The 15189-nt window shown below is 45.0% G+C and overlaps 1 protein-coding gene across 2 annotated transcripts in view; it reads right to left on the bottom strand.

Moving 5' to 3' along the window:
* LOC121279334 (protein spire homolog 1-like) overlaps positions 1-15189 on the bottom strand; it is a 278331-nt gene that overhangs the window by 141787 nt on the left and 121355 nt on the right. For both annotated transcript variants that reach the window (XM_041190495.1, XM_041190494.1), the window contains exon 3: positions 2101-2331. In XM_041190495.1, coding sequence (XP_041046429.1) covers positions 2101-2331 — 231 coding nt within the window. The remainder of the gene's footprint in view (positions 1-2100; positions 2332-15189) is intronic.

Consider the following 15189-nt stretch of genomic DNA (forward strand, 5'->3'; position numbering starts at 1 on the left):
CATTTGTGGGACCGGGCTGTGCGCAGATTGATGCTGACGTTTCCTATGTTACTACATTTCAACTTAATTCACTGTAAAGTGTATCGAGGGGTCCCTAGGGCTGTGAAAGGGACTATATAAATGCAAGCTGTTTCTTTTCTTTCTCCCTGATTAACCTATTAACCAAACTCTCACTGATTTTATCTTTCCACCCAAATTACTGTGCCTCGCCATCCCAAATCTGCCTGATGTCAGATAGACGGAAGCAGAATATTCTCCCTAATGAGAGCAAATCACGAGAAGCAATAAAATTATTGTGTTCTAATAACTAGTTAACACACCCTATTATACATTTTACAAGAATGATGCAGTCTAACTTACTCTAAAGATGTGACAAAAATAGTCTCCGCAGATTGCAGCCGCACAATTCTTGCAATTAAACTGTCGATTAAATAACGGCAGTTTAAGCGGTTGACAACCTGCATGCACTCCAGCTGCTGGTGACTCAGCTGGAAACAATCCCCTCTCCTTCACATTTAAATCAGTCATGCTGCATATTAATCAGTATAGTATCAAAACTCATCGATACATTAGACAATCATTTAATCAAAACTGCTCGTGTGCAAATGGTGATCGATGGTTTCCAGTATGCTGAAAAATTAAAACACAGACAGGGGAGCTTTAATACTTGGATCAGGATTAAGCAAAGAGGAAAACTGTAAAATGGGAATGCGCAGAACTCATTAGTGCACTGGAGCTTGTCTTATCGAAATAAACTGTGTTACAACATGTAGAGATGTGGTGGTGGTGTGTTTCAGATTACTCAGAGTCCACATTGCTGTAGCAGCATTTACTTTTACATGTATGTTGTATTCTGGAGCTATGGATGGCGATGGTAGAGGGTCCAACATGCTTTCCATCACATGGCTGACCAGGAATCTCTCCCAATCTTACTGCCTGCCATGAGTTGGAAGGATTTACAAAATGATGCATTCTGCTTTGCCGTGTTATGAACACGTCTCCCATGGCTGTCAAGTCCTGGAGTGGGTCTTGAACCCAGAGCTTCTGGCTCAGAGGCAGGGATACTACCCACTGCGCCACAAGACCTCCCATGCAGAGCTGTTGCTAGTTAAAAATAAATGTTACATCTGTAAGATATCAGATACATTGAACAAAGAAAGGATGAATGAGTGCTGGAGAAGTGCTTTCAGAATATTCCAGGCTGTGCTTACATCCAACAATCATTTAGCTATTTCCACGGGTTAACTAATAGAATGCCTTAGTGCTTCGTTTAGAATTAGGTTTAGTTTTCTTAATGCTTAATGTCAATCTGCTCAACATCTTCCTCTCCTTCAACCTTGCTCGCCTTGGTGAAATCTTATCTCTCCTCCTCCCAATCCTTTGAGAGGTGCATTTCTGAATAATCACACAAGCTATAAAACAAAATCACTTCATTATTTAGCCTCTAAAAGGAGGTTTTGGTTATCACGTTAACCATCTGTCATCTGGGTGCCTTGTCTTTTCAAATTTGGAAACTTGGGGAAGAATCCAAAACTAGGGTTTGTGAATATAAGATAGTCACTAATAAATCCACTAAGGAATTCAAAAAAAAACTTCCTGATCCAGAGAGTGGTAAGAATGTGGAACAAAAAGGCAACTGGCATGGATACATTTAAAAGGAAGCCAGATAAACACATAAGGGTAAAAGGAATAGAAGGTTATGTCGAGGGAGTAGGCTGAGATACAATGAGAGGAGGCTCAGGTGGAGCATGTACATTAGCTGGGCTGAACGGCTTGTTCCTGTGCTGTAAGTTATGTGTCATTCTCCCAGCATGGCACCAGCCTCCAATCCTTTATTGTGCTGTGTTAATACGCAGTATTGCATCACACATTTTTTTAACAAATTCCATTCGTTTCTTTTACACTGAGCAAGGCCAACATGAAACTTAAATATTTAAATAGTGAGCAAAAGATCATTCCAGATTGTAAACAGGCCTGTGTTGCATTGATGACAGCTTTTACACCTGTTTATGACCCGCCAATAAATGAATATCCGCTACGCAAGAGAAAAGTCCACATTTCACACAGGACATGATCACTTCAAATAAAACAAGCACTCACCATCTTTACGTGGCTAAAATTTCTTATGGTGATGATCTCTTTCTGCTCCTCCTCTTCGTCCTGGGCATCGTACCCTTCATCCGGGTTTCCTTCCGTCCCCAATCCCTCATCCAGAATATTTGTCATGCGGCCAATCAAATGTTCCAATGGCGGACTGAGTTCCCGCTCTTCGTTGTCCTTCAGGCCCCAGTCCAGGGCTTTGTAAACAAGAATTCCCACCGATTCGATCACCTGCGCAGACGGGATGAAAGATCCACATTAGTGGGATGACAAAAGAACTTTTGGAAACTAGGAACAAAGTTAGATCATTCAGGACATCAAAGCCTGTCCCAAAATTTCAATTAGATCTCGGCCGAACCGTATCTTAACTCCTTCTACCTGCCTTGGGTTCTGAATTCCTTAATACCCATGCCTAACAAAAAATCTATCAACCTCAGTTCTGAAATTTCCAATTGACCTCACTGGCTTTTTGGGGACGAGAATTCTGGATTTCCACCACCCGTGGGGCTGAATTTTCTGTTCGGGCGGAGCTGACCCAATGGTGGGTGGGAGCGGACCTGATCGTTGCCGGTCATTGGGGCCGCAGTGCCATTTTACGTGGGTTGGCCAATTAAGGCCCGCCCAGCGTGACGTCCGTAGGGAAGCGCTATGCTCTCCCTGTGCAGGCAGGGGGGGGTGTGGAAGACCTAAAATCGAGAGTGCGCTCTGTCGCAGGAAAGAGCGCACTCATCTCCCTGAGGCTAAATGCAGCCTCGGGGAGATCGACTCGACTTTTAAAAGTATTAAAACTGGAGGAAAAAAAATCCCTTACATGTCCCCTCATGTGACAATGAGCTGGGACATGTTCATAATTTCATAACAACTTTATTACAATTTTTAAAACGCTGGATGAGGTTTCATGTTTTTTCTGGTTGTCGCCGGGGCTCCTGGCCTGCCCTCCAACCTTAAGGTCGGACGGGCAGGTCCTTTAATTGCTTAATTGATCCTGTCAATGGCCTCAAGTGGCCACTGACAGGTCGGCGGGCCCGCTGCTGATTTTGCTGCGCCCCCGCCTTCCTGAAAATTTAAATGGGGAGGGGTGACATCGGGGGTTCCGCCTGACATCATCCCGCATCATTTTACGCGTTGGCCAGCGGGCCCCGCCCCCTGCTCGCCAATAGTAAAATCCTGCCCTTGGTGTGTGGAGGTGCTTCCTAATATCAACGTTGAATGGCCTAGTTCTAATTTTAAGGTTAATCTTCCTTGTTCCAGAATCTCCCCACAAGAGGAAATAAATTCTCTCGATCTACCTTATCAACTCATTTCATCATATCAAACAACTCAATTAGGTTACCATTTACTCTTTTACACTCAAGGGAATATTTGCCTAGTCTATACAACCTGTCTTTATAATTTAACCATTTTAGCCCCTGGCTCTGAACACTGTCTCAAAGGAGTTGGGGGAAGTCCTTATGAAACCAACAAGTTGGCCTGGTATTTAATCACCTCTGCCTCTTGTTCTGTTCCTTGAACATCCAGTCCTTCCAATACCGACACACAACAGCATTAGTCCCATCTACAAGATGCAGTGTGGCAACTCACCAAAGCACCTTCCAAACCCACGATCTCTACTACCCAGAAGGACAAGGGCAGCAGGCACATGGGAACACCACCATCTGCAAGACCCACTCCAAGTCACACACTACCCTGACTTGGAACGATATCTCCGCCTTTCACTGTCACTAGGTCAAGATCCCTGAACTCCCTCCCTACCAGCACTGTGTGTGTACCTACACCACAAGGACCACAATGATTCATGAGGGTGGCTCACTGCCACCTTCCCAAGAACAATTTTTTAAAAATTCATTCACGGGATGTGGGCATTGCTGGCTGGGCCAGCATTTATTCCCCATCTGAATTGCCCTTGAGAAGGTGGTGGTGAGCTGCCTTCTTGAATCGCTGCAGTCTATCTGGTGTAGGTACACACGCAGTGCTGTTAGGGAGGGAGTTCCAGGATTTTGACCCAGCGACAGTGAAGGAACGGCGATATACTTCCATGTCAGGATGATGAGTGGCTTGGAGGGGAACTTGCAGTGGCAGTGCTCCCATGTGTCTGCTGCCCTTGTCCTTCGAGAAAATAGCGGTTGTGGATTTGAAGGTACTGCCTAAGGAGGCTTGGTGAGTTCCTGCAGAGCATCTTGTAGGTGGTACACACTGCTGCCACTTTATTATGGCACAGCCGATGGTAAATGCTGAGTTTCTCAAATTCCAAAGGGAAGCTCAGAACAACTGCCACAACTGTTGTGCAATTTGTATAAATTTTGAGATGCGTGCCTTGAATTCAGTAATAATAAGACCGCAGAGTCTTATAGGTTTCTTACAAAACTAAATTAAACCTTTATTATTAGAAGGAATGATTTTAAGTGCACACATAGATCTACAAATTACTATTATGATAACTTCTAAATCTCCTAGTTAATCTAACTCCCAGTTACACTTTTGTAAGGCAACAGTAAGACCCAAGCAAAGAAACAATACCCTGAAGAACCCAATTCAGTGAGTTTTCTTAACTTCAGTTCTTTGTAGACCGCAAGTTGAGGCTTAGATGCTGAAGGCTTTTCACATTTGTTAGATCTTAGAATTTCTGCCCTTACACACAGCCTTCACTCCTTTATACATATTTTCCCCTTTGAATGCAAATTCCCATTGTTTCACTATATCTTTGGACTTTTACCTCTCCAATAATAAAATCTATCATAGTACCAGCTTTACAAGTAATCTTTGGGAAAAATAAACAAACTGTTTCTTAACTTCTCCTGGCTAGGTGTAATATTTCACTCCCTCTTTTGAATTCAAACTACTCTGGCTTATTTAAAAATGCAATTGTTCCCTTTACACCTTTAATTCAATTAAGCCCCACACACAAACAACCCCCCCCTCCAACTATTATTCCACTTTACAAGAAATTTCAATAACATTATAAAAATCATTATATCTTCCTGACACACTGGGCGTCGGTTGTGGAGGGAGTGAATGTTTGTGGACGGGGTTTCAATCAAGTGGGCTGCTTTGTCCTGGATGGCAACAAGCCTCTGGAGTGTTGTTTGAGCTGCATTCATCCAGGCAAGTGGAGCGTATTCCATCACACTCCTGACTTATGCCTTGTAGATGGTGGACAGGCTTTGGGGAGTCAGGAGTTGAGTTACTCGCCACAGGATTCCTAGGCTCTGACCTGCTCCTGTAGCCACAGTAATTATGTGGCTAGTCCAGTTCAGTTTCTGGTCGATGTTAACCCCCAGGATGTTGATCGTGGGGGATTCAACAATGGTAATGTCATTTAATGACAAGAGGTGACAGTTAGATTCTTTCCTGTTTGAGTTGGTCATTGCCTGACACCTGTGTGGCACAAATGTTACTTGCCACTTGTCAGCACAAGCCTGGATATTGTCCAGGTCTTGCTGCATTTGGACATGGACTGCTTCAGTGTCTAAGGAATCACAAGTGGTGCTGAAAATTGTGGAATCATCAGCGAACATCCCCACTTCTGATCTTATGATGGAAGAAAGGTCATTGATGAGGCAGTTGAAGATAGTTGGGCCTAGGACACTACCCTGAGGAACTCCTGCAGTGATGTCCTGGAACCAAGATGACTGACCTCCAACAACCCCACCCATCTACCTTTGTGCTAGATATAACTCCAACCAATGGAGAGTTTTCCCCGATTCCCATTGACTCCAGTATTGCGATGGCTCCTTGATGCCACACTCAGTCAAATGCGCCCTTGATGTCAAGGACAGTCACTCTCTCCTCACCTCTGGAGTTCAGCTCTATTGTCCATGTTTGAACCAAGGCCAATGAGGTCAGGGGCTGAGTGATCCTGGCAAAACCCAAACTGAGAGTCAGTGAACAGGTTATTGCTAAGCAAATGCTGCTTGACAGCACTTTTGTAGACTCCTTATATCACTTTACTGATGGCCAAGAGTAGGCTGATAGGGTGGTAATTGGCCGGGTTGGATTTGTCCTGCTTTTTGTCTACAGGACATACCTGGGCAATTTTCCACATTGCTGGGTAGATGCCAGTGTTGTAGTTGTACTGGAACAGCTTGGCTAGGGGAACGGCAAGTTAAGAAGCAAAAGTCCTCAGTACTATTGTTGGAATGTTGTCAGGACCCATACCCTTTGCAGTATCCAGTATGTTCAGCCGTTTCTTGGTATCATGTGGAGTGAATCAAATTGGCTAAAGACTGGCAGCTGTGATGATGGGGACCTCCGGAGGAGGCCAAGATGGGTCATCCACTTGGCACTTCTGGCTGACAATTGTTACAAATGCTTCAGCCTTATCTTTTGCAATGATGTGCTGGGCTCCCCCACCATTGAAGATGGGGATATTAGTGGATCCTCCCCATCCAGTGAGCTGTTTAATTGTCCACCACCATTCACGACTGGATGTGGCAGGACTGCAGAGCTTAGATCTGATCTGTTGGTTGTGGAAGCACTTAGCTCTGTCTATCACTTGCTGCTTATCCTGTTGGCACACAAGTAGTTCTGTATTATAGCTTCACCAGGTTGACACCTCATTTTTAGGAATGCTTGGTGCTGCTCCTGGCATGCCCTCCTGAACTCTTCATTGAACCATGGTTGATCCCCTGGTTTGGTGGTAATGATAGAGTGGGTGATATGCCAGGCTATGAGGTTACAGATTGTGTTTGAGTACAATTCTGCTGCTGCTGGTGGCCCACAGTGCCCCATGGTTGCCCAATCTTGAGTTGCTAGATCTGTTCAAAATCTATCCCATTTAGCACGGCCACACAACACAGGGTGTCCTCATTGTGAAGGCAGGACTTGTCTCCATAAAAACTGTGGTGGTCGCTCCTACCGATACTGTCATGGACAGATGCATCTGCAGCGGTCTAGTATGCTTTTCCCCCTTGTTAGTTCCCTCACCACCTGGCGCAGACCCAGTCTAGCAGCTATGTCCTTTAGGACTCAGCCAGCTCAGTCAGTAGTGGTGCTACCGAGCCACTCTTGGTGATGACATTCAAGTCCTCCACCCAGAGTACATTCTGTGCTCTTGCTGCCCTCAGTGCTTCCTCCAGGTGGTGTTCAACATGGAGGAGTGGGGCGTGATAATCAGCAGGAGGTTTCCTTGCCCATGTTTGACTTGATGCCATGAGACTTCATGTGGTTCTGAGTCAATGTTGAGGACTCCCAGGGCAACTCCCTTCCCACTGTATACCACTGTGCCACCACCTTTGCTGGCTCTAGCCTGCCAGTGGGACAGGACATACTCAGGGTTGGTGGTGGTGGTGTCTGGGACATTATCTGTCAGGTATGATGCCGTGAGGATGACTATGTCAGGCTGTTGCCTCACTAGACTGTGAGACAGCTCTCCCAATTTTGGCAGGAGACTTTGCAGGGTCATCTGGGCTGCGATTGCCATTTCCAGTGCCTAGTTCGATGCCAGGTGGTCCATCCAGTTCCATTCCTTTTAGCAGATTGAAAAACTGAGTGGCATTTTGTGATCACAGGTAGGCCAGACCAGGTAATGATGGCAGATTTCCTTCCCTAAAGGGCATTTAGTGAACCAGATGGGTTTTTACAACAACCAACAATGGTTTCATGGTCATCATCAGACTTTTAATCCCAGATACTTATTGAATTCAGATTTCACCATCTGCTTTGATGGAATTCGAACACAGGCCCCCAAAGCATTACCCTTGATAACTGGTCTAACAACAGTACAAAAGGCATTAGATAATAAACACTGCAAAGATGTCTTCAGTAGTTCCACAGATTCCACTAATTTTACTTCACAATATTCGCCAATAAACAACCACAGACAGAAGATTGCCGCATCCCGCAACATACATGGAAAAATCCAATCCTCTAAATCTGGCCAATGACTAAACCCAACCTTGGCCTCAGGTGTCCGGACTCACCTGAGCTGACACAGATGCAACGGGTTGAATGGCCTCCTTGCTATGATTTTATGGTTCCTGTAAAACCGTGAGGGAAATATTCCTCTTCTGTCCGTAAACACGTGATGATTCCATTTTTATCCGAACCAGGCAATTCCATATGATCTGCTACCACAGCCCATGGCCCTTTTGGAATTAACTTTCCCAAAATACTGCTGACCCCAACTTTTTAATGATATACAGAAAGCCAAAGACAGGTTTCTCTGTTATTTTCTCCCCCCTTGTCTTTTTATTTGACACATCAATTGCCTCCCTTTCCTAAAGGTATTAATTTGTTGCTAACCTCGAATTCCATAAGAGACAAATGCCTTCCAATATCTCATCCAACCTGATTGGTGACAGTGAATGGAGCCAGGCATTTCAGCACATGCACCATTACAGCAGAGTTTGTCCCTGTCCTCATCCTCATGTCCACTGGCATCAACCATTGCTACATTAATTCCGATATGAAAGTATGGCCGGCCTCATCTATCCCAACTCTGGAACACTCTGATCAAATACAGTGCTACCTCAGTTAAGATCTGTTCACTCAACACAGATTGGAGTTTGAACCTGGGGCCATAATCCTTTGTAACTGCATCAATTCAAGGTTCCTTTGACAGTGTGTCCCAAACCCAAGACCTCCAACAACCAGAAGATGCACCACCTCCAAGTTTCCCTGCAAATCACACACCATCCTCACTTGGAACTATGTTGCAGTTCCCTCATCGGATCAAAGTCCTGGAACTCCCTCCCTAACAGCACCGTGGTATACCTATAAAACATGGACTACAGCAGTTCAAGAAGGCGACACCCACAGTCCAGGGTTGAATACAAAATACTCACAATAACCCACAAAAATCTGCAGATACAAGCATTCATTTGCACATTCTATTTCAGCCTCAAGTTGGAAATATAATGATCCTGTTTTTAACTTCTTACGCACAGAAACCAGGCCCTGAGGGACAAGAGTGAGGAAGGTGGTGATCAATTAAAATAAGGCAGGTCACTTACCCATCACCCCCCTCTGATCTTGCTGCCTTCCTTATGCTAACTAGCTTGTTTGAATATTTGAGCAGGGTAACATAGGATGGAGCTGGGCTACCACTACCATTAGGATCCCATCTGAAATATCAACCAGCGGCTTTGGGCAGGGTTCGTGTTGTGTCAGCTCCCCAGTCAATCAAGCCTGTCAAACAGCAGATCCAGGCCAAAATCAGGCCAGAAGGTTAAATTTAGAAGCCTTGGGCCTCCCTTACGATCACAGGAACAGGAGTTGGCTATTCAGGCCCTCAAGCCTGTCCTTCCATTCAATGAGATTGTGACTGATTTGTATCTTAACTCCATCCACTTGCCTTCACTCCATACCCTTGGATAGCAAAAATTTATGGATCTCAGATTTAAAATTATTAAGTAAGCTGGCACTTGCTGTTTCTCGTGGTAGAGAGTTCCATACTTACATGGCTGCAGGGATAGAGCGGTGGAATGGGACGGACTGGATTGCTCCACGGAGAGCTGGGATAGGCCCAATGAACCAAATGGCCTCCATCTGTGCCATAAATGACTCTGGCCAGAATTTTCCATGCCCATTGATGTCGGGCATGTTTGGCGGGGGAGTGGACAATGTGGCGAGAAAGCCAAAAATCGGTTTCACGATGTCGTGAAACCAGTTTGCAACCGTCCGCTCTGCCTGTCAATGGCGGGCTGTGCTTCCTACTGTCAGACGTTGGGAACTCCAATGTAATACATCTGCATATCATTATAAGCGCAGCTCAATGGAATCATCCTCCACGCTGGATCAACTGAGCACATCGGCGTATTGCACACTGTGTTTCCCAACTGTACATAAGCAACGTGCACCTGGCAGGCTGCACTTCGCTCAAGGCTTCGAGGTCTGTTTGCCTACCTTGCTTCAGGCAGCACTCGCAGTCATCAGCGCCAGGCTTTGAGGGCAGCGTCACATCACTTTTAGGGGGGCTCACGGGCAGGTCTCTACCTACCAGACCAGCCATAAGGCGGGGGTGGCTTTTCAATGGCTGCAGGGCGAGGGCTTGCTTGGGGAAGGGGGAGAAGTTTCCTCAGGAAAGGGAAAAGGCTGCAGGGCGAGGGCTGTACTGGGGAAGGAGGGTATCCCTGGGTGTGTGTGAGGGCACAAGTTGATCTGTGCAAGTGGCCTCAAGATGGTGAGGGCTGAGGAGGCAGTCTCCAGGGGAGATGAGGCCAGATGGAGATGTGAGGGTGTGTGTGTGAGAGAGTGAGTGGTGATGTCCCTTGAGCTGGCAGTGAGTGAGATGCCAGTGAATGTGTGATGGCCTTGAGTGTGTGAGTTTAGAGTGATCAGATGGTTGCCTTATGCTGGCGGCATGGATGAGATCATTCATCCTCTATCTGCACTGGATGGCCAACCTCTTCTGTGCAGCATTGGCACTGATCACCACTGCCATCGCCTACCAAGCCTGAATGGTAAGTTTGCTGAAACTCCTGCAGCCAGAGCAGGGGTGGGGGGGAGGACATCATGGCGGGTCTCCATGGCGTCCAAAGAGTGTTGCAGGGGCGCCTCACTGATTTGGGGGCAGGGGCTGCGCCCTTCTTGCCCATTGGGGCCATGACTCCTGTACAGCAGTCCTGGGCTGAAAGTGCTAAGAAATGTGCACGCGACCGCACTTTAAATACGGCACCTGGCGTGAGGAAGTGATGAGATGATGGGGGCTCGCCCGCCATCGAAATGTCCTGTTCCCCGGGAACGCACGATTAATGAGGCGGGATTGGGATGATGCAGCGTGAAAAGTCGCCATTGTGGCCGGCGGGTAAACGTTTTTCTCCTGCCCGCTACCGCACTTGGTGCGAATCTGGGACGATTCTGCCCCTTGACTCTCCCACCAGTGGAAAATCCACAATTCCTTTCATAATCCTAAAGACCTCAAGCGAAATACCCCATTAACTTTCTATATTCCAAAGAATATAACCCTGATTTATATAATCTCTTCTCAGAATCCCAGCCTTGGAGCCCTGGTAACATTCTGCTGGCACCAGGCTCCTGATCTAATGGGGATAGGGCGATGTAGTGGTAATGGGCTCCAGAGATCCAGGTTAATGCCCTGGGGACATGGGTTCAAATCCCAGTATGCAGCTGGTGGAATTACAATTCAATTCTTTAAAATCTGGAATTAAAAGCTAGTCTCAGTGATGGTACCAATTAAAATATCAACTGCTGTAAAAACCCCTTCAGGGAAGGAAATCTGTCATCCTTACCTGGTCTGGCCTATATGTGACTCCAAACCCACAACAACGTGGTTGACTCTTAAATGCCCTCTGAAAGGGCTCTGGCAAGCCACTCAGATCAAGGGCAATTAGGGGCAGGAAACCAACGCTGGCCTTGCCAGCGATGCCCATCTCCCATGAAAGAATAAAGATCTTGCCCAGATTCTCCCCATCTCCACTGACGACCAGGGACCATTCACACAGGGTTCTTGGCTGCTGGCTCCAGTTGCTAGATGCTTATCTCCACCACCTGGATATTCTTTCAACACATCTTTGGCCAGAAATGACTGGCACCCTAGATAGGCCTCTGGTGCTGGACACCTCGGCATGAGACCTCTTCTGACACAAGTCAGAGGAGGTCAGCTGCAGAAACGCCAAGCACCCAGAACGTGCAGGTTTTCAGACTCATTATGTTTATTACAGACCTTTCATTGTTTAACGCATTTAAGTGTCTGACGTTGGTGAGTTTGGGTTCAGAAAATAGGCACTTCTGGGAGGATTTTTATGTTATTTTTAAAAACGTGCTTTCAGAGTTTCCCTGGAGGGCAGCTTGGATAAAAATAGACTGAAGAGTGAGGGGTAATGAAGCGTTTGTAAAACGAAGAGTACATTACAAAGCAGACCCTGCTGCCTTCATAGGTCTCCAGGATTATTGCATCTTGAAGGGTTCATTTGTAACCTAAGAAAATAAATGCAGGTTTCTTTTCATCTGCAGTTGTTTACCAAACTAAATGAAACAAGTAACACAAGAGACGGCTGGACAGCCTCCAGTCAAATACGGGAAACATATCAACACACTTTATAGATTGTTTGGAAGGACTGCGACAGAAGTGGAGAATACTGATTCCTGTATAAATCACAAGCACTTCAGAATACAAAATAAAGAAAAACTCGCATTTATAAATTGCCTATGACATCTGAACGACCTTTACAGTGAATGATTACACTTTGAAGTGTAGTCACTGTTGTAATGTGAGAAATGTGACAGCCAATTTGCACACAAGGTCCCACACATAGCAATGTGATGATGACCAGATAACCTGATTTCAAAGCAGTGTTGTTTGAGGGATAAATATGCAGGACATACCAGGGACAACTAGCGTTATGGAATCATTTACGTCCACCTGAGAGGCCAGGCTGGATCTTGGTTTACGTCTCATTTGAAAGTGAGAACAGGAGATCAGTGTGCTAGGCAGAGACAGCAGCACTGGGGAAAGTGAGTCAGGCTGGTTACCCCAGCAGGGTGTCTAGATATTATTTGTACTGCTGTCCTCACACTAAGGGTCTCATACGAGGTAGAACTGCCAAGAAGATTCAGCATTACGTACAGGGTCATATCACGTGCTATCGGCCCTCGAACAGAGAATGTGGCCACCTCCCGTGCGCTAAACAGCCAGGTCTTCACAAAGGAAGTCTGTGTTCGCACATTTTGTAGCTTTGGTAGAAGCTCAAATAGCTGCCATGCAGGTTCTATAGGCTCTACCCTGGAGAGACAGGCATCCACCTTGGACAGACTGAAGGCCCATTAGAACATGGGCTATCAAGGCCCTCTCCAGCAGATCGGTGGAGATGAGGAGCCCCAACCCCACGCCAGTGGAATACAAACTGGGCTACAAAAATACAGAACACTTTCATGTCTGCACACTGCATAGCAGTAAAATTTAACACATTCCAATTTTCAGGTTGGCTTTTAATTAAATTTATCCAACTTGCTTTAATAGAACTCAGCAGGAACGGCTATTAAAATGTGAGGTCAGGTTTTTATTTTACTGAGTTGCGAAAAATCTTACTGCATTTTATTGGTTTTCTTAATAGGAAAATAAAGTTTAATCAGTAACCTGAGCTCATCAAGTTCCTGCTGGTCGTAAGACAAGCCCTCCCCTCGTGCCCCTACCACACCACCCTCACCCCACCCAACCATCCCCTAGAAAACATATTTAGCAGATTGGCATTTGCAGAATAATTCATCAAAAGATCTGCATTTCTCTTGATTTCATGATGAACCTTGGGTGATTTTGTTTTTTTGGATTATTCAGCCTGGTTTGAATGAACTTGGTCAATCAACAAGTTTTACATTGATTAGTAGTTTTGTCACTAATATCACTTCAAACCGCTTTCATTTTTTTTATCCATTAACAACACAATAACAGGTGCCCATACATTTCAAGTGGAAGAACACTTGGAATGGAGACACTCAGCCACAATAGGTCACACTGAGTTTACTGGACAGCCTCACTATCTAGCCTCACGCAAAGGAGGGTTGCAGCTGCGATTACAGGGCTGGCTGAGAATTGGCAAATCTACTAAACAGAGTGACTCGTCAAAGTGAGGGGGAATTTGGTGAGAGTGGGAATTAGGGACAGAGGGAGGAAGGTGGTGCTAAGTAATTTAAACCAAGGGGCAATAGTGAATAAATGAATGTATAAATAAATAATCAGATGAATTAATTAAAATTAAGAAGATCAAATTAAAATTAAGTAGAGGATGCCAACATCATAAAGATTCAAATTGCTTTAAATAAAAACCTTTCATACCTAAGTAACAAATAAGCATTAAGGGGATACTAAAATAAGGAAGTAAATAAAAATTCAGGACAGATTAGTTACAAATTAAACTAAAATGAAGCTAAATTCATCTACTGAATATAATCTAGCTCTTAAGTAATTCTGTATTATACCTAGAATTAAATTGCTATAAACGAATAAATCATTATAAAGTAGAAATGGCAGCTACAAGCTAAGTGTCCAGACTGTAATATGTGTGAGCTTCTGAGCTACAAGTCCCTTTCTGTACTGGAGTGAACCCAGGCAGCGTCACTGAGTTGTACTGCAAGTTAGAGACACACTGACGCATCATGTAAGGGGATGATTTTCTGGATAGATTTCACCAGAGTACCAATACCTCAGAGGAAAGCAGAGGTGCAGGAAGAGGAGAACGGTCAGCCAGGTTTAATTAAGAATCTCACAGCATGGAAACATTTATCTAACAGTGGTCATAATATATAAAAACAAAAAACTGTGGATGCTGGAAATCCAAAACAAAAACAGAATTACCTGGAAAAACTCAGCAGGTCTGGCAGCATCGGTGGAGAAGAAAAGAGTTGACGTTTCGAGTCCTCATGACCCTTCCACAGAACTGGTCATATTATGATTGAATTCAATGTAAGGTTTGAAAGGAACAACATTACTCAGTTACGACGAGTTCTGGAGTCTAACTTTAAGGAGATGAGGCAGAGACTGATGACAACAGAGTGGTCAAAACTGTTAGATAAAAATAAAAAACTGCGGATGCTGGAAATCCAAAACAAAAGCAGAATTACCTGGAAAAACTCAGCAGGTCTGGCAGCATCGGTGGAGAAGAAAAGAGTTGACGTTTTGAGTCCTCATGACCCTTCAACAGAACTAAGTGAATCCAAGGAAGGGGTGAAATATAAGCTGCTTTAAGGTGTGTGTGTGTGTGTGTGTGTGTGGGGGGGGGGAGGGTTGGGGGGGGCGCGGAGAAGTAGAGGGGGGTGTGGTTGTAGGGACAAGCAAGCAGTAATAGAAGCAGATCATCAAAAGATGTCACAGACAACAGAACAAAAGAACACATAGGTGTTGAAGTTGGTGATATATATCTAAACGAATGTGCTAATTAAGAATGGATGGTTGGGGAATTAAGGTATAGCTCTAGTGGGGGTGGGGGGAGCATAAAAGATTTAAAAATATTTAAAAATAATGGAAATAGGTGGGAAAAGAAAAATCTATATAATTTATTGGAAAAAACAAAAGAAAGGGGGAAGAAACAGAAAGGGGGTGGGGATGGAGGAGGGAGTTCAGGACCTAAAGTTGTTGAATTCAATATTCAGTCTGGAAGGCAGTAAAGTGCCTAGTCGGAAGACGAGGTGCTGTTC

Source organism: Carcharodon carcharias, chromosome 6, assembly GCF_017639515.1.
Source record: "Carcharodon carcharias isolate sCarCar2 chromosome 6, sCarCar2.pri, whole genome shotgun sequence".
In the NCBI taxonomy this organism is placed as follows: Eukaryota; Metazoa; Chordata; class Chondrichthyes; order Lamniformes; family Lamnidae; genus Carcharodon; species Carcharodon carcharias.